Source organism: Ailuropoda melanoleuca, chromosome 12 (genome assembly GCF_002007445.2).
Source record: "Ailuropoda melanoleuca isolate Jingjing chromosome 12, ASM200744v2, whole genome shotgun sequence".
Taxonomy (NCBI): Eukaryota; Metazoa; Chordata; class Mammalia; order Carnivora; family Ursidae; genus Ailuropoda; species Ailuropoda melanoleuca.
Genome location: NC_048229.1, coordinates 67,469,669 through 67,493,439, shown reverse-complemented (window position 1 = coordinate 67,493,439; position 23,771 = coordinate 67,469,669). Strand labels below are relative to the sequence as shown.

Below are 23,771 nucleotides of genomic sequence, written 5' to 3'. Positions count from 1 at the left end.
TTCAGGGTTCAATTGGTTGTTCAAATGGCCCAAATGATGCTCATATTACTTTTAAAAATCATAATGGAGGGGCGCCTGGGTGGCACAGCGGTTAAGCGTCTGCCTTCGGCTCAGGGCGTGATCCCGGCGTTTTGGGATTGAGCCCCACGTCAGGCTCCTCTGCTATGAGCCTGCTTCTTCCTCTCCCTCTCCCCCTGCTTGTGTTCCCTCTCTCGCTGGCTGTCTCTATCTCTGTCGAATAAATAATAAAATCTTTAAAAAAAAATCATTATGGAAAGACACCAGGATCAAATATTCTCTTAAGTGTCTATGCCAAGAATACACTGCCTCAGTTTGAAAAAATACTGCAGTAATCGAACGAAAGATGACTATGGTCTGTGCCCTACCTTCAAAATGTTTACAGTCTAATTGGGGGGGGGGAAAGACCTAACAATTGTAGTTTAATAAAGACAGTGCCACTGGACTGGTACAGCATGTATCTATGGAGGCTCAGAGTAGGAAGAAATTATTTCCAGCACTGGGCCATACTGGTAGACAAGAAGGGTCATCCTGGCAGGAGTCAATATGAGTAAATCATACAAGTGGAAAGTATAGAGAGAAAGAAATAACTCGGGGGGGGGCACCTGGGGAGACAGTAGTGGGAACTCAAACAAGAAAACTGAAATATCTTGAAATGCCAGGAAAAAAAAGAGTATCTATTGAATTTGGAAGGTCTCTAAATAGAGTCCACCAAGTCTTCGCCGCAATGGAATTGTTCGGGTGCAGGACTTTGCTACAAAGTCTTCATTTCCCAACACTTTATTAACACACATACTTAGGTACATACATACGTTTTAGGCATTTTTAAGTGAAACCTGATGCTGATGGAATCTCCTCTGAGCTCAACTCGTATCTTAGTGCAGTAATTCCAAACCTTTTTACGGTGTCTGATGCATACTCTCAATACATGCTTTACCGAGTGCACAAGTATATCAAATGTTCAACTTAAACGATCAAGATATTGGCGAGAGAGCTGCTTAGAACTGAAGATGCACATATGCGCTGTCTCTCGCCCACGTCGCAGAACCAGACAGCAGGAGCGAGGCCAGCACAGCCACAGGGCCCCGCTGCCCTGCAGCAACTAAGCAGGAGTCTGGGGCGGAAGGGGCGTCGCCGCCGGGATTGCGCGCGCCGACGTCCAGCCACACCCTCGGGGCGGAGCGAGGCCTTTTCCGCCGCGGGGCGGCCCGCCCCACCCTCTTGCCCGGCGATTGGTGAAGTGAAAGCTGCCGGGGCGGTGACTGGAGGGTTCGCCGCCATCTCCTCCAATGGAAATGAGCCAGAGGCGGGTTCAGTGGCGAAAGGAGCATGGCGTGGAGACAGCTCAAAGTGAGTTCAGAAAGTGGGCTGTGCGGCTGCGATTAGTGTGAGCGAGGTGCGGGGCTAGAGGAGAATAGAGGGCTGACCTGGGCGAGGTGTGCACGGGATCCCGCTCCGAGGTTGTGGGCCCCCTGGACACGTCTGTGCGTGTGTGAAGGCACCTGCAAGTGCTCGTGCGTGTGCATTAACACGTGTAACGGCACGTTCCAGTCTAGGGAGATGCAGGTCTTTGCCAACGCACGTGGGCCAGACTTTTATTGAGCCCGGCACACGGGCGTTTAGTGAACACATGACTGCCTGACATCCTGTGCAGGATCCAACGTGCAATGCAGTTACACTAAGACATGGCCCAACACTTCCAGATGAAATTTTGGGGCGGGGGCTTGTGTAATCGCGTCCAGATACTTGTTGATTGACATTAAGGGGCGTTCCTACAATCCGCTGGAGACTAGAAGCAAGACAATAAATACTTGCTCTATATTAACAGCTGGGAGTGATCCTCAGGGGCAAATCTGATCGCGTCACTAACTTGTGTAGGGAGCAAAACTCAAATCTTCATTCTGGCCAAGATCCCTGCCTATCTCCCCAGTTCTTTTTAAGCTGTGCTTTTCCTCATTCCTCGGTTTCCAACAAGCCTTTCTCCTTTCCCTCTTCCTTGGGTGCATCTCTTTACCCTCTGCCACTGAGAGCGCCTTTACGCTCTTTCTTGTCCCCACTGCATCCTAGATAACTCCTGTTTATCCTTTGGATGTCAGCTTTAAGTCAGCTTTTCCTCAAGAAAGCCTTCCTCTGCCTCTGAGATTGGGTTGGGTTCTATTATTACCCTCTACGTTTTTTTCTTTGTACTAATCCTCACAGTTACATATTTGCGTGATCATTGACTAATGACTGTCTCCTCCTGCGACTGTCCTCCTTGAGGGCAGGGACTCTGTTTAACCTCTCTTGGAGTGCTCTGTCACTATTGGGCAGATGAATGAATGAATGAATGACTCATCACCTGGCAGTGTTAACTAGAGAAAAGCATTATGAAGCACCTTTTGAACAGGATAGTGATTCTCGACTCAATAAGACCTGATGCTCCTTTTTAAAAAAACATTTTGCAACTGCTTTTATTATCCTGAAGTAGAATTTATGATGTAATCTGTATTTTATAATTTTAAAAGTTCAACTAATGTCCTAACTTGAATATAAGAGAAATTAAAGGAATTTATAATAAAATAACATGTATTTCAGCATGTAAATGTTACGGCATGTCTCAGTGAGATATAGTCAGGTGGTTAAGCCTCTATTTAGAAACTCTAGTGCCTCAGGAATGTGTGGATGGCTCCGACTGTCCGTTAAGCGTCTGTCTTCAGCGCAGGTCCTGGGATCAAGCCCGGCAACGGGCTCTCTGATCAGCCAGGAGCTTGCTGCTCCCCCTGCTTGTGCTCAAGCTCTCTGACAAATAAATAAAATCTTAAAACAAAACAAAACTCTAGTGCCTCAGGTATGTTTTCCTGTCAAACACCCAAGCAAAGCACTATACCATTCCTGATATCTCTGAAATGGGGAACAGTCCTTGGTAATGTTCTACGTGAAACAGTGCAGTTGTCCCCCAGTTTACGAGGGAATTGCATTCCTAGAAAAGTCAATGTACATGAAAACTGTGCAGGAGATAGTTTGTGTTCATGTGGTGGAATATAGGCTCAGATAATATGAATAGATACTTTTTACATACTGAATGTCAGTAAGATGATCAGAAGTCATACAGGACAGGGACAATTCATCTGTCAGAGAGCCTAAAACAGTGCAGGATGTCTGCCTTTACTGATTCCTTCCCACTAACTCTAGTAGCATTCCTCCAAAATGCCTACCACAGGTCCCCTAGGAGGCAATACTGCCTTTCTTGAAACCTCTGGCCTGGAGTCTTTCAGGGCACAATGAGTGTCAGAAGTATGGTTATAGCCGCTGAAAGTAGAGGCCAGGTGTGAGCAGGACTAGAAATGAAGGAGACCAGTGCTAGCAGAAGGCTAGGGACATTGCTTCATGTGACGTGTCATTATGTCCTGTGTGCACGGCTGTAAAGGGCTCAGAGAAGTTACTGCAGTCTGGCCTTGAGGGAATCTCAGTGGGCTTTTTCCCCTCCCCAGAAGCGGGCCCAGGATGCTGTGGTCATCCTGGGGGGCGGAGGACTTCTCTTCACTTCCTACCTGACAGCCATGGGGGATGAACATTTCTATGCTGAACACCTGATGCCGGCTATGCAGAGGCTGCTGGACCCTGAGTCAGCCCACAGGCTGGCCATTCGTGTCACCTCCTTGGGGCTCCTTCCTCGTGCCACGTTTCAAGACTCTGACATGCTGGTAGGTGCTCTTGGAACACCTTCTGATTAACAAGCTCTGTAGGTAATTCTGACATAGACGTGCTGGGGCCTGCACTTTGAGAAACACCGGGATAGCCCATGTACCTCTGGCTTTGTTTCCCTCTTCCTAGGAAGTGAGAGTCCTGGGCCATAAATTCCGAAATCCAGTTGGAATTGCTGCAGGATTTGATAAGCACGGGGAAGCTGTGGATGGACTTTACAAGATGGGCTTTGGTTTTGTTGAGATAGGCAGTGTCACTCCGAAACCTCAGGAAGGAAACCCCAGACCCAGGGTCTTCCGTCTCCCTGAGGACCAAGCTGTCATTAACAGGTAGGTGAATAGCCCAGAGGGAACAGTGGCTTGTTTACAAATTTAAATCTTTCCTTCTGTTTGGTGGTGCTCTGAGAAGTTCTCTAGGAGTTCTAGGGGTGTTTAGACTTTGGAAGTCTAAGAACTGACTCTGAATTTTTTTTTTTTTTCCTGTTTCTGAAAGTCAGAAGTGTAATGGAAATGGCCATGAAGCCCTCTCTCCAAAGCCTATGCCTTCTGGCTGAGGGCTCTAACCTTGTCCCCCTCCCACCCACTTCTGTGCTACAGATATGGATTTAACAGTCATGGACTCTCGGTGGTGGAACACAGGTTGCGGGCCAGACGGGAGAAACAGGCCAGGCTCACAGAAGGTAAAGTGGGGGTGCTCTAGAGGGGCTTTCTTCATTTATTGGAAGGAAACCTGTGGGGGAGACGTCAGGAACATTCCTAGTGAAAAAAACATGACTGAGCAATAGGAAGTAAACCACGATGGAACTCGGGAATTTTCCCGGCTTTACCACAGCCACCAAGATTTTAACTGAATTTCACAATTTAGCAAAGACTCACTTAGTTTCTGCCTTGTTATATAACCTGGGTTATATCATAACTGGGGCAGCTTAGAAGTGAGCAAAGCAAAGCCGCTTCTCCTCGTCACGTGTGGGAGATGTGAGCAGGCCTTGAGCGCCATCTTCTCTGTCTTGCTTTGTTGTCCTTTTGTGTAATTAGTCCATTAGTAAATACAGAGAAGCATAAAGAAGACAATTAAAATTACTCATACTCCTTCCTACTCCGGGAGAGCTGATCTTGGCATTTGGGAAAATAGCCTTCATGACTCGTTCAGAGACACCATGCATTTTGGGAGGCCACCTGGGGGGATGCTGCCATATGTTGGGGGGGGGTTCTGCTTTGTTGTGCTGCAGGATGCACGTAAGTGCGTGTAGCACTATTTTGTCCTCACCGTGCCTTCCCAGTCGCCCTCTGAGATTGTGTGGGGCTGTGGCCATTTTCCTCATTGGGTCCCTCTGGACCTCTTTCCAGGAGTGATAGTCTCATTAAATGGCCTGGTGGCAAGATGAGAAAAACCTGTGGACATCAGATTCACGTGAGGAAGTGAGGTTGAAAGGGCCAAGGCAGTCAACAATCTCTGATTTTAGGAGGAGGAAATGACCTTGTTTGGAAATCCCAGGCTTTGGTAGAAGCAGACCTTGAGTCCTACATACCTTCCCATTTGGGGAGCTCTGAACCTTAGAATATGACCTCCATGGCATGTGATACTGTCCCTCCTTCTTGCCTTCCTTTCCTTTTTTTTGTTTTTTATCCTTTCCTTCTTCTTCTTTTTTTTTTTTTTAAAGATTTTATTTATTTATTTGACAGAGATAGAGACAGCCAGCAAGAGAGGGAACACAAGCAGGGGAAGTGGGAGAGGAAGAAGCAGGCTCATAGAGGAGGACCCCGATGTGGGGCTCGATCCCATAATGCAGGGATCACGCCCTGAGCCGAAGGCAGACGCTTAACCGCTATGCCACCCAGGGGCCCCTATCCTTTCCTTCTTTTAATTGTTCCCAGTGCGAGCTTTCTCCCATTCTCCCTTGCCCATCCCCTCACCCCCACTCCAGCACAAACATGGATTGAAGGAGAATCTGAGAGCAGAGTTCTGCACATCCTGTTTTCCTGCAGCTAGAAGACTTGAAGATAGCTTATTGCGAGCACAATAAGGAACATGAATTGCAAAAACTGTGGTGCCCTTTGAGGACAGAGTAATTCAGAAATTTCTAACTTGAAAGTCTTGGCCTTTGGGCAGCTCACTGCTGATGGAAGATCCATTAGCTGCATGAAAGGGGTGCTCCTTTTAAAGCCGGCTTACCTGCTTGGCTTGGTGGAGGCTGGACTGGGGGAGCTTGGAGGCCTTGTGGAGCTTTTGTCTAACTGGGTGCTAACCCCCTCCTCACCTACCTTCCCCAGGGAGTATTTACTTTTAAGTTGGTGATTAAAAGGGGGACCAGTTTAGGGTATGAGAAGGTGGTTAGCAATACTACATGCTGCTCTTTGATCCCACTGACCTGACACACATTTTGGGGGCTCACTTGCTGTTCCAGGTCTTTTCCCAACCACCAGCTGGAAAAAGCAGCCAGCACCACTGACGTACCAGTGACTTTTGCAGATAGGGTGGTGGCTTAGAAGTACAGACAACCTCTGGCTTTCACGTATAGCAGGTTTCTGAAATGTATTTTTCTCCAAGTCCAAAATGCAAGTTGATAATCCCATCGGTTTTTAAGTTGGTTGGCATAATACTTACTGTGCAAAATGAGACATTTTGGAGAGTGAAGGCTGCGGGCGTTAATAATTATGCCCAGGGTACAGCAGCCGTCGGGGCTCTTCTGGGACCACTGGGATGTGCACTCACCCTATTTATGAGGGGGAATCCCTCCTCAGAGAACTGAAATTCTAAGTTATAAAAGAATTATACCTCGGGGCGCCTGGGTGGCACAGCGGTTAAGCGTCTGCCTTCGGCTCAGGTCATGATCCCAGCGTTATGGGATCGAGTCCCACATCAGGCTCCTCCGCTGTGAGCCTGCTTCTTCCTCTCCCACTCCCCCTGCTTTGTGTTCCCTCTCTCGCTGGCTGTCTCTATCTCTGTCAAATAAATAAATAAAATCTTAAAAAAAAAAAAAGAATTATACCTCTATATTAGGCATGATTAGTGGAAAACATTTTCCAGTATTGTATACATAATCTTTAATTGTGCTTTTTCTTCACCAATGCCCACCTAGACACTTGACTCAAGGCCAGCAAACAGCCCTTGAGAGTAAACATTTGCCCCTTGTGACAAGCTTGGATTTCTGACCGCCCTCATTACATTTATGAACCCCAGCTTTTGTATTTGCAGTCCTAATCTCTCCATTTTCCATTAAATTTTTAAAAAGAGAAAGGGCACAATGCAGTAAAACATCCCAGTAGTTGCCCCGACATTGCTGCGCAAAGGTAGGGAGCTCCCCGCGGTCAGCAGGCAGCCCCACCCCGCAGCTTTCTTGGTGTTTGCCCCCCTCCCCCGGGCCCCGGGAAGATCCCAGGCGGAGGTGGAGGCTTGCCGAGCTGTGTAGTCGAGAACGGCCTCAGCGTGTTGCACGGGAAATGGCGCTTGGGGACAAAATCTTGACGAACGATCTTCACAGAGGGGCTGCCACTGGGAATAAACCTGGGGAAGAATAAGACCTCGGTGGACGCTGCTGCGGACTACGCGGAGGGGGTTCGCGTCCTGGGCCCCTTGGCGGACTACCTGGTAGTGAACGTGTCCAGTCCGAACACGGCTGGGCTGCGGAGCCTTCAGGGAAAGGCGGAGCTGCGCCACCTGCTGACCAAGGTAAGCAATTACTTGTCCGGACTTCGTTCCGCCAGCCTGTCCTGCCCACTCCTTTCCGGTTCTTTCTCCAGAGGGAAGCTTCACTGTTGAGGAGCTGTCCTTAGCACCTGGACCGATGGGACCCCTTGCTATACTCGTAATCCCCTATAGTAACCCTGATTACGCTCAACAGCGATTAATGGCTCAGTCACCTGCCCCTGCTGTTAAACCATAAGGTTCTGTGAGAGCAGGGGGCTGGGTCTCTCTGTCCCTAGCAATGAGCACATTGAATGAATGGATTGGATGACTCCTTATCAAATAGTACTTGTGACAGTATTTCCTTGTTATCCCTTTTAGGAAAAAAGTCCAAGTAAACCTTAATATATTAGCTAACGCCAATGACAACAGTAAGGACTTACTCTTGGGGATCCCTTGGTTCAAGAGAATCAGATCCATCTTGATGGGGTCTTTGGCATAACCGGGAGCTGTATTTCCGGGAAAGGAGACGCTGCTGCTGCTTCAGTGTGAGAACATGCTGATCTGGGGCTGCAGGTCAGGTGCACTGGGGGCTGTGGCCTCAGGGGTCCTTGTCTCTGGCGGTGTGTTGCTCTAGGTACTGCAGGAGAGGGACGCCCTGCAGGGAGCACGCAAGCCAGCTGTGCTGGTGAAGATCGCACCCGACCTCACAGCCCAGGACAAGGAGGATATTGCTAGTGTGGTGAGAGAGGTGCGAGTTGGGCTGGGCCCTGGGACGCCCCTCAACGTGAGGGTAGGGGTGGGGGTTTGGGGGGAGGGGGGCACTTGCCCAGCTGGGCTAGCGCGTGGCTTCCTTTCTGTGACAGTGAGAGGTGGTTTGGTATCTGTCATGATGTAACTTACCACAGAATACAAAGCTAATGTTTGGAGGAGTCATTTTCCTGTTCTTCTTCCCTCCTCTCTTTGCTCAGATTTATCCGGCAAGGGCTTGAAGGCTTTCGCTTGCATCCTGGGTCAGACTAGGGTATTCTGTGACCCTCTCCAGTCTGACCCCAGGTCCCTGTGTCATAGGAGAGTGGTGCAAACACAGACTGAACCTGCAAGTCCTGCGTTCAGATCCTAGTTCCACCACTTACCACCTCGGGACCTTGGGCAGGACTCAGATGAGTGGCTCTAAGCATTGAACTGTGTGCTAGTGGAACCTTGTGGGTGGCGATATGGGTTGACTGCTTATGGTTATGTTGAGGCTCATCCAGACACCTGTTCTAGAAGCATCGTGAGCTCTGTTATGGCTCTTGCTTCCAGGGGCTGTAGTGTGGGCACCTGGCCCAGCTGCTGGCTCAGACCCTCAGGGAAGCCTCTCCAGCTCCATCTGTGCCATGACCGGAGGGCTGTTTCTTTGTCTCACACTGCAGTTGGGCATCGATGGATTGATTATCACCAACACCACAGTGAGCCGCCCTGCCAGCCTCCAGGGTGCCCTGCGCTCTGAAATAGGAGGGCTGAGTGGGAAGCCTCTCCGGGATTTATCAACCCAAACCATCCGGGAGATGTATGCACTCACCAAAGGCAAGAATTCGGTCCCTGTGTCTTCAGATTTGCGTGCGGCTCATCGGGCTCTGGGGTTTGATCGGATTCGGGGTTCCCTGAACTGCATTCCGCAGGGGCCGGAGGGCGGAAGGCAAACCGAGGTGCTCGCGTTGCCCGCCCTTCCTCACACTGTTGCATGTGCTTCGGTGCAGGCGGAGTCCCCATCATCGGGGTCGGTGGCGTCAGCAGTGGGCAGGACGCGCTGGAGAAGATCCGGGCGGGGGCCTCCCTGGTGCAGCTGTACACGGCCCTCACCTACCGCGGACCGCCCGTGGTGGGCAGGGTCAAGCGGGAGCTGGAGGCCCTTTTGAAGTGAGTGGGGCCATGGGTGGCTTGAAACAGGAGACGTTAATGTGGTATCAATTCAGAATGACTCAAGTGAAGGAGATGCTATTTACCTGTCCCTATTTGTTCCTCCTTCAAAAAGGATTCAAAAACACAGGGGAAGATTACTGTGTTGCTCCTATGAGAAAGCACAAACAGGGCCAAGGAATTCACAATTAACTGCCAAGACAGTGGTATTTATTGGCCTGCAGACTTTGGGCAGCATCCCTGTTCAGGAACATTGGCTCGAGGTTAGGGGGCTGTTAATACTCGACATTGATTTCCTTCCTGGTGTGAAGACCATGTGGGAGGCACAAGGCATGCCTCTGGGGGAGAGAGAGGCAGTTATGGGGCTGACATCCTGGGTGAATATGGGTTTCCAGCGAGAGCAGGGCCTGTCCTTCACCATTTACTGAAATTGCTTTGTTTTCTCTTTTTCCAGGGAGCAGGGTTTTACCAGAATCACAGATGCCATTGGAGCAGATCATCAGAGGTGAGGATGTTGTCTGTCGCAAGCCTGATCTGGAATCTTCTCACTAAATCAGGAGGGCCTTTGTGGCTGGATTGAGAGAGGAGAGCGACATCCCCCAACCCACAAGAGCCTTTCCTCCGGCCTGACTTTTGTCAAAGCCAATCATGAGGTCACTTGAATCGATACATGGCTTTAATTGCTTGTCGGACCATGAGCTGTATTCAGGATTCTTTCTGGACTCAAATCCCTTTAATATTGCAAGGACATTAAATATTTGAGGGGAAAAAATCATGGAAAAAATAAAGCCATTTAAAACCTGGATTTAAATCCCAGCCCTTTTTGGAGGGCCCTGGGCTTTGGCCTCTGCTGCCTGCAGTCTGCACCGGGCTTCCGACGAGCTTGACTCTCTCATTCTATCTTTACTTTTTTAAAATTTCAAACATAGAGTTGCAAGAGTTGGGCTCGTGGGTTAGCCATTCTCTCTTTGTCTTCACATCGTCTTCCGTCTGTGAGTCTGGGTCCTCATCTTTCCGTATGAGGACACCGATTACGTCAGAGTAGGCCCCACCCCATGGCCTCAATTTAATTAGATTCCCTCGGTAAAGATAGGATTTGGAAAGACCCTTTCTGCAAATAAGGGCACTTTCTGCAGTTCTGGCGGTTAGGATTTTAACATAGCAATTTTGGGGAGACACAATTCAACCCATCACAGGAAAATGTGCTTGCTGTCTCCTTTCTTTATTATCTGTGACTTGGGGTGCCATTGGGCAGACAGGTTCTCAAGGTTCTTGCAGACTGTAGACAAGATGCTAAAGAGGCGTATCGTTAAAGAGATTGAGCAACACCAGTCTTTTCAATACTGAAAAGCAAATGGTGGAGAGAAGCTGGAAACCTTGTCTGGGCAGTGCTGTTGGGGTGTGGCCCCCCTCACAGCCGCCAGGAAATTACCTTTGTTCCCATCTCCTCAATGCAGATTTTATTCTAAATTCGATTTCTCGGGGGCGCCTGGGTGGCGCAGTCGTTAAGCGTCTGCCTTCGGCTCAGGGCGTGATCCCAGGGTCCTGGGATCAAGCCCCGCATCAGGCTCCTCCGCTATGAGCCTGCTTCTTCCTCTCCCACTCCCCGTGCTTGTGTTCCCTCTCTCGCCGGCTGTCTCTCTCCCTCTGTCAAACAAATAAAATCTTTAAAAAAATAAATTCGATGTCTCGGTCGCTCTGTGAGAGGCCCAGGACGGTAACGGCGCTGATGTGTCCCGTTGTCTCAGCATTGAATCTTGGCCTCAGCCCGGCCCTTCTGTGTCCGCTCACTCTCTGCCACGAAACCAGCAGCCAGTCTCCCACTCTCCTTTTCAAAGACCTTTCTCCTGTTTTTTTTCTTTTTTAAAAATAGCCCCCAAATAGAAGTTGTGGACCTCTTTTCCCCCTTAAATAACTCCATTTCCCAGAGGTAATCACAGGTAACTTTTGAATCTTTCTAGATTTTTCCAGATATTTTTCTTTTGATATACAGATGTGTCCATAGCTCTCTTTTTTCTCTCTGCGCAGACATGTATAGAATAATTTTAGGAAAATAATACAAAGAACTGGTTTTTAATACCGAGTTGTATGAGAGTAAATTGATGATCCATCATCCTGAGTATTGTAGTGTGGATTTCTTGCAGACAAGTGCATTCTGCTATGCAACCACAACACAGCCATCCAAGTCAGGAGATGGGCACTGATACGTCACTTCATCTACGGGCTGTGCGGTAGGCAGCATTTCTGCAATGCCTCCCCCCTTCCCAATGCCCTGTCCTAATCTCTGGAACCTAACAGTGTGATGCGATATCCCTCCCGTGACTGTTAAGTTACATGACTTAAGGTAGGAGCAACCTTGAAGATAGATTACTCAGGGGGGTCCAGTCTAATCACATGAGCCCCATTAAAAGCAAGCATTTTCTCTGGGGGAAGAAGACATCAGAGAGATTCGAAGCATCAGAAGGGATCAAAGTGTTGCTGCTTTGAAGCCGGGTGGGGGGCCTGAGAAGGAAGGTGTTGGCGCCTGGCTGGTAACCAGCAAGGAAATGGATCTCAGACCTACAGCCACAAAGAGCTGGATTTTGCCAAAGACTTGAGTGGGCGCAGAAGCAGGTTCCAAAGTGTCTGGGTAAGAACCCAGCCTGTCCAACACCTTGATCCCGGCCTTGTGATACCCTGAGCATAGAACCCAGCAGATGGGACACCTGGGAGGCTCAGTCTGTTAAGGAGTTGAGGCTCAGCTCAGGTCATGATCTCAGGGTCCTGGGACTGAGCCCCACAGTGGGCTCCGTGCTCAGGGGGGAGTCTGCTCTAAAATTTCTCTCCCTCTGTCCCTCCTTCTGCTGGTGGGCTCTCTCTCTAAAATAAATAAATCTTAAACAAAAACAAAAACCCAGCTGAGCTTCAACTACTGATACCGAGGAGTGAGCTGGAAGCGCCTGGGGGCTCAGTCGATTGAGCCTCCGACTCTCAGTTTCAGCTCAGATCATGATCTCAGGGTCGTGAGATCGAGCCCCACGTCAGTCTCTGCGCTCAGTGTGGAGTCAGCCTGGGGATTCTGTCCCTTCGCCCCTGCTCCACTCACACACACTCTCTCTCAAATAAATAAATCTTAAAATAAATAAGTAAATAAAAAGGAACTGTGAGCTAGTAGTGACTGTTTCAGACCACTGAGTTTGTGGACTGCAATACACACAAGAGAAAATTCCTCCAGGCCGGTGTCGTGTTTTACCAGTTGTCCCAATCCAGTCCTTCATCATGCAAGCGTCCAGCTCAGAAGTGCATGCTGTGCTTGCTTGTCCCGTCTCGAGTCTCCTGTGTGGAAAAGTTCCTGCCCGTCCTTGACTGCATGTCCTTGACGCGTTTGAAGATAGGCCAGCTGTTGTGTAGAGTTTCCCTCACTTGGGTTCACCTGGTGTTCTGCCGTGCGTGGAGTCAGGCTCTGCGGCTATGGCAGAAACGTCCGAGAAGCAGAGCCGTGTCCTTGTGTCCTGCTGGGGGACACGCAGCCATCTGTCCCATTGCTGGTGATGTTCACGTGGGTCATTCGGAGGTGTGTCTGCTGGGCTTGCCCACTGCAGAGTGACTTATTTTTCTTGGTAATTAAGAAATATTTTATAGGGAGGTACTTTGAAACTATGCAATCATCAGTTCCTCATCCAACCTTCGTTTATATTAGTGTGACCTCATAGGTTTCAATTTTATTGAGAGGCTCAAAATCTATTACTATCATATTTTGATGCCTAATTTGTCCTCTATTTGGGGCCAATGGACGTCTCTTCAGGTGGCTTGTGTGTCCTTTTTACATGTCATCATTATTCTTTTAGCATCTCCTTGCTTTCTGACCCAAGATACTCCAGGCTTATCAGATAATTTCCCTGTCCCAGCCCAGGAACCAGCTACTCCTCCAAGGAGCCCTGGTTCCTTCTATTGTAGAATGATTAGAAATCAAGATCTGGGGGCACCTGGGTGGCTCAGTCGGTTATGCGTCTGCCTTCAGCTCAGATCATGATCCCAGGGTGCTGGGATTGAGCCCCGAATCAGCCTCCCTGCTCACTGGGGAGCCTGCTTCTGACTCTCCCTCTGCCCCTCCCCCTGCTTGTGCTGTCTCTCTCTCTCAAATAAATCAAATCTTTAAAAAAAAAAAAAAGGAAATCAAGATCTGGATGTGGGGGCTGCTCAATGCCACTGGGGGGTTGCTGCTCCCAGGCCCTCTCAGTGGACAGAGTTAGGGAATATACACGTGTGTAAGTGCGTACACACACATGCGCCCCCCCAAACACACGCACCCCCCCAAACACGTTTCTATATATTAAAAACCATGAGTTCAGACTGATGCCTTCAATTCCAATTGCAAACCATAAATGAACGTTAGTTCATTCTAGTTTCTTCCCTTCCTTATATTTGTGACTCCCCTCTCTGACAATGGAAAACCTGGCTCTCTTAATGTTTACTCTGTTTCCTTATTTGGTCCATCCTCTCCTATATATCTTATTTCCAGTTCCTACCCTCTGCAGTGTGTGGGCATCCTTTCCCCTGCCTGGGGCCAGCCACCCTCTGCCATCCCCCAGCCCTCCTGACATCGTGCAGCTCTGACACCAGCTCTGGGCTGCTCCCCGCAGAGACAGCCTCCTCACACCATTGAAGCTCCGATCCCTGTGTTGGCCTGTCCCCGCTCTGTGGTCACTTTCCTTATTGGCTGGGACTCTGACGCTCCACACCAAGTTTCCCCTCCACTTCCTTTGTGGACACCCTTCTCATTCTGTGTGGGCTCGATACTCTGAGCCACCTGCTCGTCTTTTGGCCCGTTGCAGGCACCTGCCTTGCTCTGTGCCACCTAATGGCTTATGACTAACTGCTCTGAAAGGGAAGGGATCAGGAAGAGTTACCCTTCGGAAGGTTCTCTGTTGGAGACTGACATTCTGTTTCTTAGCACAGTTGCAACAGGCTGCTGCTTCTCCCTCGAGGACCAGAGTAAGTAGTTGGACTGTGTTCAGGGGCCACATGGGATAAGGAGTAGCAATTCTTCTTAATTCTCAAAATGATGCCGGGAGCCCAGAGAAGCCCACAGTGCTAGGAGACATAGACTGACGATGCCTGGGTAGCCAGCCCTTTGGGGCCCAGGATCGTTGAGTGGAATGGTGTGCAGAGTTGCTGATACCATTTGCTGATGCATTGTTCACCCTTAGGTTTTGTGTTCCGTGCATAACTGGCCTGGCCAGTTTTACATTAGTTACATATAAGCAGTTAATAAGTTAAATCTTATTTTGCAACTTGCTTTTTTCACTTACCATCACGGATTTTTCCAGTGTTCTTCTCTTAGATCTACCGTGCATTTTTTAACAGAACTGGGGGTTTCCACAGCACAGACCCACCAATGATGACTGATGCTGGGTGCGTGTAGGCTGTCCTCACTGTTTCCATCACAGGCAGTGCGGCAGCGAGTCTCTTGGTTTATGCATCTTCTGTTCTTCTAGAATTTCTGTAAAATACGTTCCCAGAAGTGTTATCATTTGGGCGAAGGTTATATGCACTTAGATTGTTGGTAGTCAACTGCTAAACTGCCATTAGAGCGAGGTACGCCAATTTATACTTTCTCTCCAACTTTGTAAGGGAGGGTCCCCTCGCCTCTTATGTCGCTCCACATGGGAATTTCCGAGTATGGGTCAGGAGTAAGCTGCTCTGCTCTACTTTCTCCCTGGGGAATAGCTTACATTATGTCTCTTCCTTGTGGAAAAAGAAAACCGGAACTGTGGGTTTAGCAAGCCACTTTGGGCTGCAGGCAGGGTGACTGCCACATCCATTTCTCTCTGTCTCTGTCTCTGTGTGTGTGTGAGAAAGAGAGAGAGAGAGAAAGAGAGTCTTCTACTAGTCAGACCCCAGGGAAGGAAAACAGAAGGGGAATAGTTTTCCTGGGTTCTCCCATTCTCGCCTGTTCAGGTCAGCCTCCCGCCGGTGAGGCCCACAAGTGGGCATAGCGTTGTATCAGAAGGGGCTGGGGTTCCTTCTGGCAGTGGTTCCCCTCAAAGGGGTAGGTACATCAAGTCACACACATCCAGTGTTTGAAAAAAAGCCATTTCTCGGCCGACCTTCAGATAGGCTGCTCTGACTCAGCTCTGTAGCCAGACATTTTGTCCAGTTATCCATGAGGATGGGAGCAGGAATGTTGGGCAAGGATCCTACTTAAAAAAAAAAAAGTTCATCTTCTTTGAACAGATAGCCTGTACTGTGTACCAATAATTTTTTAAAAAGCCTTCAGGGATACTTACCCTGGTCACTTGATTGGTCTGAAATAAGGTGGTAGAATGGGGTATGGTGATCAAAGCTCAGAGCCTGGGAAAGGTGGGGAAACTTCTGTAGACACGTCGGTGCCAGCCAGGGCTGATCTTGAAGTTGTGAAATCCAGCAGCTTGAAACGCCGATCATTTATTATCCCACAAGGTGTCTCTGGGTAAGGAATTCAGGAGCAGCTCGTAGGGTGGTTCTGGCTCAGCATCTCTCATGAGACTGCACCCAGGACACTGGCCGGGGCTTCAGTCAGCTGAGGCTTAACTGGGGCTAGAGGATCCATTTCCAGGTGGTTCACTCCTGTGGCTCGGGAGTAGGTGCTGGCTGTTGGCAGGATATGTCAGTAGATCTCTCCGTAGGACTGCCCAAGGATCCTCAAACCATAGCATCTGGCTTCTCCCGGAGTGAGTAATGCAAGGTAGAAGCTACAATGCCTTTTATGATATGGATTTGGAGTCATGTACTGTGACTTATGCCGCTTCATTCTGTTCATTGGGAGAGGGCTGTCAGTTCTAGCAAAACCAACAAGCAAAACCAACAGGATGCCCAGTTTAATTTGAATTCCAGATGAACAATGAATAAACTTTTAGTGTAAGTATAACCCATGCAAGATTGGGATATACTTACACTAAAAATGATTTGTTGTTTATCTGAAATTCAAATTTAATTGGGTGTCATGTATTTTATCTGGCAACCGTATGTTAGAAGCAAGTCACTTAGTCCAGCCTACACTCAAAGGGAGGGGAAATATGGTTACATTTTTGAAGGGAGGAAAACCAAAGAATTTGTGGAGATATTTCTAAACCACTACAAGCAGAATTTTGAAAAATGTCATTTGGTCCTGGTGTCTGTGGATAATTGCATGGGAGCCTAATGGGATGAAGGAGTTCTGGACAAGAAGCTCACCTTCCTAATGATCTTGTACATGTGTAAGTTTACAGAAAATTACACACGATATCTTCTTTGGCCCTCTGACAGCCCTGTGAGGCAGGGGAACAGAGGTCACGATCCTCATTTTACAGAGGATGAAGCTGAAATGCTCCACAGACGTTACGCGCAGAAACGGTGGAGGGAGGGTAGATTCTTCTAGTTTCGGGTCTAGCATTTGTTGTACTCTACCCAGTAGTGTCCTAATATAAGACCGATGCCTTCACATTGTAAGATGATTTTATGTAGTGGATTCATTTTCTACCTTCTGCCACGTTGTTATCTCCCATGGGTGGTGGCATTCCTGGGTCCTTGCTGCCTTGCTGTATCCTGGGTGATGGGGGAAGGCCCTTGGAGAAGCTGAGGGCCAAGATGTAGTCCTCTCTCTCCACACTCAAAAGCTCTGAAATGTACCCTGGCTGACTGTGGGGAACCAACCCACCAGCAGACCCTCTGAACTGACTCAAGAGGGCCCATAGGAACATCATTCCCTTTCTCCAGGAGGCAGCCAACCTCACGTGAAAGACCATGGGATAGCCAAACCAAACGGGGAATTGCTCTCGCCTAATTTTTATCATAAGAAATTCAGACATACAGAAAAGTTGAAGAATAGTATAATAAATGTCCATACCCCCACCACTTAGGCTCAGTAATTCTTACTATCTTTTCCATGTTTTCTCTATCGATATTTTTAGCTATTGATATATTGTATTTTGATGTACCATTCTGAAGGAAGTGGTAGATGTCAGGACATTTCATTCCTAAGTACTTCATAGCCTGCATCTTCTAAAAATAAGGACATGCTCCTGTGAAACCATAATTCTGCGATCATACCTAAGGAAATCAGCCGTGATTCTCAAATATCCTCTAACATATTCCATTTTTCCTCATTGTCTTCAAAATATCTCCCACAGTCAGTCAAGGCTCACCTACGTCTCTTTTGTCTTTTAAAATCCAGAACAGTAACCTCTGAAGACATCAGGTCAGTTGTCTTGTAAACAGGTCTATATTCTACAATTATTCACAAAATAAAGGTTATATTTCTTTCAGCCTTTGAGCTGCATTGCATCTGGGTGTGGATATGTAACCACATCCTACTGAAAGAGATATAAATGAAAGTATTGTGTGCAACTTCTGGGAAGTCTTCTGCTGCCTGGAACATGGGTATGATGGTTGGAGCTCTGGCAGCCATGTTACACCTGAGAATCAGGGTCACTTCAGAGGCAAAAGCTGAAAAGAGCTTCTTTGAACTATCAGCACCAGCGTTGTCAGTTTACTTTCCCACTTCTTTTGAGAAAATCAAACCTTGTGTGCTTAAGTCTCTGTTAGTTGGGGTTTTCTTTCATGTGTAGCCAAATTTAATCCCAGCTAAGGCCATATGAAGGCCTACTGTAATCTTGAATTTGCCTGTCAGGTATGTTATCTGCTTTCTACTTGGCTAAGACACATTTCAAGATTTCTCTCTCCTCCAGGTGTAGATCGCTGGTGCCAGCACCCCTTGAGATTGTGCTCAGACTAACATGTTACTTAACCTCTAGTGTTGATTGAATTTTGGCAGTGAAATCTTCTGTAAGAGCCTTGTGGTTATAAATGTGAGAAATGGAGTTAGTGTGGCTTGTTACGTGTAAGAGAACAGCAGGGGACAAGTGTGCGTGTGCAGGAGCAGAGCAGGAATGACCTGAACTGGCCCACAGCAGGCTTGTGAAATACAAAGCTGAGCAGCAACTCAGGGACAAGGCTCCAAAGGTCAGGGCCTTAAGGAGAGGAAATGTAGTAAGCATGCCAAGTCCGCATTTTTGCCAGACCAGGACAGGTTTCCTGGGGGTTGAAAACTCCATTTGGGAAGTGTCCCAGGGGAAACAAAAGCAGTCCCAGCACATGAAGGCAATCTGGTCGCACCACTTGATCTCCATTAACCGCTAGGGTTGACTTGGTGGGTCCAGGAGCAAAGCTGTGCCTGGAGGGTCAGAATGTTTCCTGGGTCAGCAAGACTCGCCCTTCTCCCCCCAGGCATGGGGAAGACGCGTAACCTTGGTGCTGCCATTTTGGTCCCTGGTTATTTGAGAAGCTGGCCAGCCTTTTGAGCTTTGACCATTCTGTTGGATGCTGAATTTATAGTCATATAGTGAATGCAGTGACATCTTCCTACCTCAACAGAGCAAAAGTATGGATCCCACATCTGGGGACCCAAAAGAAATCATTCTGATTTAGGGGAGAATTTCAACTATATCTGAGACTCTGATATAACCAAGAAAATGTGTGTGTGTGTGTGTGTGTGTGTGTGTGTGTGTGTGTGTGAGAGAGAGAGACAGAGAGAGAGAGAGAGACAGACAGACAGACAGACAGAGACAGACAGAGATGGAAAGACACACACAGAGTAAGGCTGACCCACATTTATTTGCTCTTTCACTTACTCGTTCTCCCAACAATCATTTACTGAGATTCTGCCTCCCGCCAGCGGCTGTGCTGCGTGCTGGGGATGAAGCTGAGTTTTCTGCCACTTCTCCTCATCTCAGAAGAGACAAATACAAACACAACCGACAGGAATCCAGTGGGACGCACTCTACAACAGCGGAAGGAGCCCAGTGCTCCCCTGGCAGAGAGGAGAGTCACTTGGGGGCATAGCCTCAGGCAGCTGCAGTGATTTCTCTCTGTGGGGCCAGGAGTAATTTCATACAATTTCCCGGGGCCATAATAATGCAAATCCTATTTTTTTGCAGCTCAAAGCAGAGTTTTAACAGCATTCCTTCTAGAGAGATCTGTCATGGGACCAGAATGGATGGCTCAACTCTTCCCAGAACCTGGCTGGCACTGTGGCGACACTGTTCCCAAATGCTTCGCTACACAGTTTCCTTGGTGTATTTCCTAATGCGTTTTGCAGCCGTGGTCCACGTGGTCTTCGCCTGCTTCCCGGAGGTGATGCCCCAGGGCCTGGCAGGATTGGGTAGGTGTGCCGGGGTGTGGGAAGGCATGGGGCTGGGGACTGCTCATGCTTAAAAGTAGCCTCCCATTTGTGGCACCAGGCTTCTCCTGCTTCGAGTGTCAATGCTTTAGGGTCTTCCCTAAAAAACAGATGTGGAGCCTGTGAACCCCCTTTGGAGTTCAGTCTCTTTCCCACTGTTTCCATGGTAGTGAGTTCCTCTCTGTTTTGAGCTCCACTCTCTCCGCCTCAAGCTTCTGATCTAATTGGCTTTCCAAGATGGGGTCAATCTAGACTTACTGAAGGCTCTAACCAAATGCCAGTCCTTAGCCCTTGGTTCAGTCTTGCATTTCCACGTTGAAATCCTGTCGACTGTTTCAGTCCACAGTCCCCATTTACTGGGGTTTGCTGGTGTTGTCCTTTCCCCAGTTCTGGTCTGCTATCTCCGTTAGTGGAGTTTGCTGACTTAGTCCACGCTGGGAATTTCTAGAGGTGCATACAAGGGGATTATTATGATTATAATAATGTTAGAAAAAGAAAAAACGAGCCCCAAATGGAATCATCCCCCTCCTATCCCCCACGACAGCAAACCAAGACTTAACTACAGTTTCAACCGATTCCAGGAATGTGACCTTTTAACCATCAGTCTGAAATTTCTTGATCAGCCCTGGTGAGGTCATCTGCATGATGAAAACCTTGCCTCTTCCCTTCCTCCCCAAAAGAAGATGTCCTGGCCAGAAACAACCCCTTCCTCCCTCCCTCCATTCCTTCTTTTTCTTTCCTTCTTTCTTTTTGCCAATAACTTCCTTGCTCACCCTTCTTCTATAAAAACCTTGTTTTGTACAACTCCTCAGAGCATACTCTCTACTTGCTAGATGGGATGCTGCTGACTCATCAATCACCGAATAAAGCTAATTAGATCCTCAAATTTACTTGGTTGAATTCTGTTCTTTAACAATATCCTCACACCTTTGACCTCTGACCAATTTCACACTGGCAGATTATACTGGAAGTTTTGACAGACTCTTTGGGTTTACCAGCTCTGTCTATTTTACTGATAGAAAACTGGTTTGAGGATAATATCTGATTTAAAATCTTGGAACTCAGCAGTTCCTCATTTATAAAGTGTCAGGATTGATGTTTTCTTTGGAGGGGGGTGTTGATGCTACTTTTGAGAACCTTTATAAAAAGCTCAGAACATCAGTATGTATGTCCGCCAGGGATGCAATTGTCAAGAAGGGAATTGGTGGCACTAAGGAAACAATGTCCGTGTTCCAGGCACAGTGGGTTCTCGTAGTTCCTAGCCCCTGGTGGCTGAGGGAAAGTGAGATAACCGAGATAACCTAGAAAGAGGAGGAATGGTGGGAACATGTTTGTTTAATTTTCTTATCAAGACAAACCGAAATTTTGAACAACATGTGCTGTTCTGAATCCAACTCTCAATTATTTATTCTGTTCTAGGTCCAGTACACTCCTGGGAAGATTTGGTGGTTCTCATCACGTGACTGCCCATGCATGTGTGTCCACAGTATTCCATCAATTCTGAAATGCTGATTATTTTGCCATTTTTTAACATCTCTGAAATTGAGATGCATCTTAAATTGATGGCATCTTAAGCATTCTGCCAGAGTTTAATTGGCAGGGTTTTCTCTTGCTTATAATTCATAGGATATTAACTTTGATGAAATGTGGCCTCGGTTCCTGATGCGCGTGGTCGAGTGCAATGGTCAAGAAATCTTGAGATGTTTTACGGTGCAAAAGCTGCTTTTATTATAGAATGGGGACGAGGCCTGTGGGCAGAAAGAGCTGCGCTTGGCAACTGTGAGAAGCGACTGATTATATATTTTAAGTTTGTGGAGGAAGGGTGGGTAGAGATAACGTAAGCTTCTAAGGAATTTCTATACGGTGAAAGGGGGGTCTACGGGACTTTGGAGGTCTGGCTTTTGTCAAGATAAGGTTGTTTTTAGTCTGTAATGAAACATCAGCATGAAGGCAGCCATGAGTTTCTTGAACAATGTCATGCTCTTCATGTCTCAGGTATTTATCAGTGGGTTACAAGTTGTAAGGAGATTTAATTTTAGCTATACTTCTCTTGTCTTTGTTCCCTCATCAGTTTCCCCACTTTGGCTATCTTAAAAAAAAATCCTGATGACTGGTGCACACCAGCATGCATCTTTATGTAATAGAGGGGGTATGACAGGGGCATCAGGATTTTTAGGAACTCCCATGAGATTTTAAAGTTTGAGCAACAGCAAAGTTTGAGAAATGTTAAAATACAGTATTTCTGCCTTATTCAGGCCTTTTTCCAGCTCCTAGTTTTCATGGACAGCATCTTTACAAATTGTACTTATTACATATGGTACACTCCTCTGTCTCAATTAATGATGTCCTTCCAACTCCATCCACTAATCATTGTTTATTTTCCCATTAGAATGTCAGCTCCAGGAGGGCAGGAATTTTGTTTGACTTGTTCTCTGTTATAGCCTCAGCACCTAGAACACCTAGACATATTGTAGACACTTGATAAAGATTTGATGAACGAATGAATATTTCTTCTTTTATATTCAGTGCCCTGATAAACTCATTTTTTTAAAAAGATTTTATTTATTTGACAGAGAGAGAGGCAGCCAGCAAGAGAAGGAACACAAGCAGGGGGAGTGGGAGAGGAAGAGGCAGGGCCCCAGCAGAGGAGCCTGATGTGGGGCTCAATCCCGGGACTCTGGGATCACGCCCTGGGCCGAAGGCAGACGCTTAACGACTGAGCCACACAGGCGCCCCCTCATAAACTCATTTCTTTTTTTTCTTTTTCTTTTTTTTTTTAAAAGATTTTATTTATTTATTCAACAGAGATAGAGATAGCCAGCGAGAGAGGGAACACAAGCAGGGGGAGTGGGAGAGGAAGAAGCAGGCTCATAGCAGAGGAGCCTGATGTGGGGCTCGATCCCATAACGCCGGGATCACGCCCTGAGCTGAAGGCCAGACGCTTAACCGCTGTGCCACCCAGGCGCCCCCATAAACTCATTTCTTACAAAATTTCCAACAAAAGTGGTATTATATTTAGATGATTTCCAAATCCTGTTGTGTTTCCAGACACGTCATCTTTTAGGCCCCAATTTCACATAAAATTCATTTTAAAACTTGAGCTCAATGTTTTTTCTTCCCACCCAAACCCTAACATCCCAGTCCCAGCCTGTCCATATGTATCCATTAGTTTCCTCCCTGAGTCTCAAGTTTAACACCTTGAGTCATTTTCAAGCCTTGTCTTCCCCATATTTAGTTACTCACTGAGTTTTGCAATTTGCTTCTCTGAAAATTCTCTTGAATTTGTCCCTTTCCTTTTAAATTTCCACAACACTGAATTTGTCTTCTTGGCTTCTATTTATTCACATTTCAAATGACCTCACATCCACCTGCTAGCAACTGTTTTTTTTAAATGCTTATGAGGGTTATAATATACAGATGTAAAGTATATGACAAAGATAACATAAAGGATGGGAGAAGGTAAAGAGAATTAAATTGTTGTAAAGTTCTTGCATTGTTTGGGAAGTGGTAAAGGCAGGAACTTACAGATTATAATTCAAGGATGCATATCTTGAAATCTTTGGAATAACCATGAGAAAAATAATACAAGAATATATAACAAAATAGGGGTGCCTGGGTGGCTCAGTCATTAAGCATCTGCCTTCGGCTCAGGTCATGATCCCAGCGTTCTGGGATCGAGCTCTGCATCGGGCTCCCAGCTCGGTGGGAAGCCTGCTTCTTCCTCTCCTGCTCCCCCTGCTTGTGTTCCCTCTCTCACTGCCTCTCTCTCTGTCAAATAAATAAATAAAATCTTTTTTTTAAAAAAAAGAATATATAACAAAATAATAGGGAGAAAAAAATTTAATAACTGAGTAATACAAAAAAGGCAGGAAACAAGAAACAAAAGAAGATGTATGGATTAAATATAAAACAAATAGCACAATGGTAGACTTGAAACCAGCTCTATTAGGAATTACATTAAATACAAATAAACATTCCAATTAAAAGGCAAAGATCATCAGAATTGATAAAAAAAATTATCAGTATGCAAAGAAACATTCCTAAGACTGATGTCAAGGAGCCTACTGCCTATGTTTTGTTTTGTTCTTTTTTTAAATATTTTTTTATTATATTATGTTAGTCACCATACAGTACATCCCTAGTTTTTGATGTAAAGTTCCATGATTCATTACTTGCGTTAACACCCAGTGCACCATGCAATACATGCTCTCCTTACTACCCATCACCAGTCTATCCCATTCCCCCACCCCCCTGCCCTCTGATGCCTATGTTTTCTTTTAGGAGTTTTACAGGTCTTACACATTCAAGTATTTAATCCATTTTGAGTTAATTGGTGTAAATGGTGTAAAGAAAGTGGTCCAGTCTC

At 47.0% G+C, this 23,771-nt stretch overlaps 1 protein-coding gene and 1 long non-coding RNA gene across 4 annotated transcripts; one reads left to right on the top strand and one right to left on the bottom strand.

Moving 5' to 3' along the window:
• The first annotated feature begins 1,258 nt into the window (after positions 1 to 1,258).
• Positions 1,259 to 21,953, top strand: DHODH (dihydroorotate dehydrogenase (quinone)). Of its 3 annotated transcripts, XM_019801523.2 has the most exons (11): positions 1,259 to 1,368; positions 3,489 to 3,701; positions 3,832 to 4,031; positions 4,299 to 4,381; positions 7,184 to 7,371; positions 7,964 to 8,077; positions 8,742 to 8,895; positions 9,069 to 9,228; positions 9,683 to 9,733; positions 19,164 to 19,387; positions 20,825 to 21,953. In XM_019801523.2, exons 1-11 carry the CDS (start codon positions 1,348 to 1,350, stop codon positions 20,866 to 20,868), a joined length of 1,452 nt encoding a protein of 483 aa, XP_019657082.2. In that variant the 5' UTR covers positions 1,259 to 1,347; the 3' UTR covers positions 20,869 to 21,953. The 3 variants fall into 3 exon arrangements, with proteins under 3 accessions (XP_019657082.2, XP_034495319.1, XP_002921002.1); XM_034639428.1 differs by lacking the exons at positions 19,164 to 19,387; positions 20,825 to 21,953 and adding an exon at positions 11,373 to 11,475; XM_002920956.4 differs by lacking the exons at positions 19,164 to 19,387; positions 20,825 to 21,953 and having other exon boundaries at positions 1,348 to 1,368; positions 9,683 to 10,031.
• On the bottom strand, positions 7,236 to 14,708 carry LOC109489896. The gene is made up of 5 exons (XR_004619225.1): positions 14,520 to 14,708; positions 8,891 to 9,379; positions 8,230 to 8,386; positions 7,770 to 7,984; positions 7,236 to 7,359 (listed from the first exon to the last, which is right to left on the bottom strand). It is a non-coding gene; the product is annotated as an uncharacterized LOC109489896 (long non-coding RNA).
• Positions 21,954 to 23,771: the final 1,818 nt, after the last annotated feature.

Excerpts from the sequence above, each read along its gene's own strand:
- DHODH (XM_019801523.2), top strand. The coding sequence starts at position 1,348 with ATGGCGTGGAGACAGCTCAAA. Across the intron at positions 4,032-4,298 it reads GACCAAGCTGTCATTAACAG|ATATGGATTTAACAGTCATG; the intron begins GTAGGTGAATAG and ends TCTGTGCTACAG. Across the intron at positions 8,078-8,741 it reads TTGCTAGTGTGGTGAGAGAG|TTGGGCATCGATGGATTGAT; the intron begins GTGCGAGTTGGG and ends CTCACACTGCAG.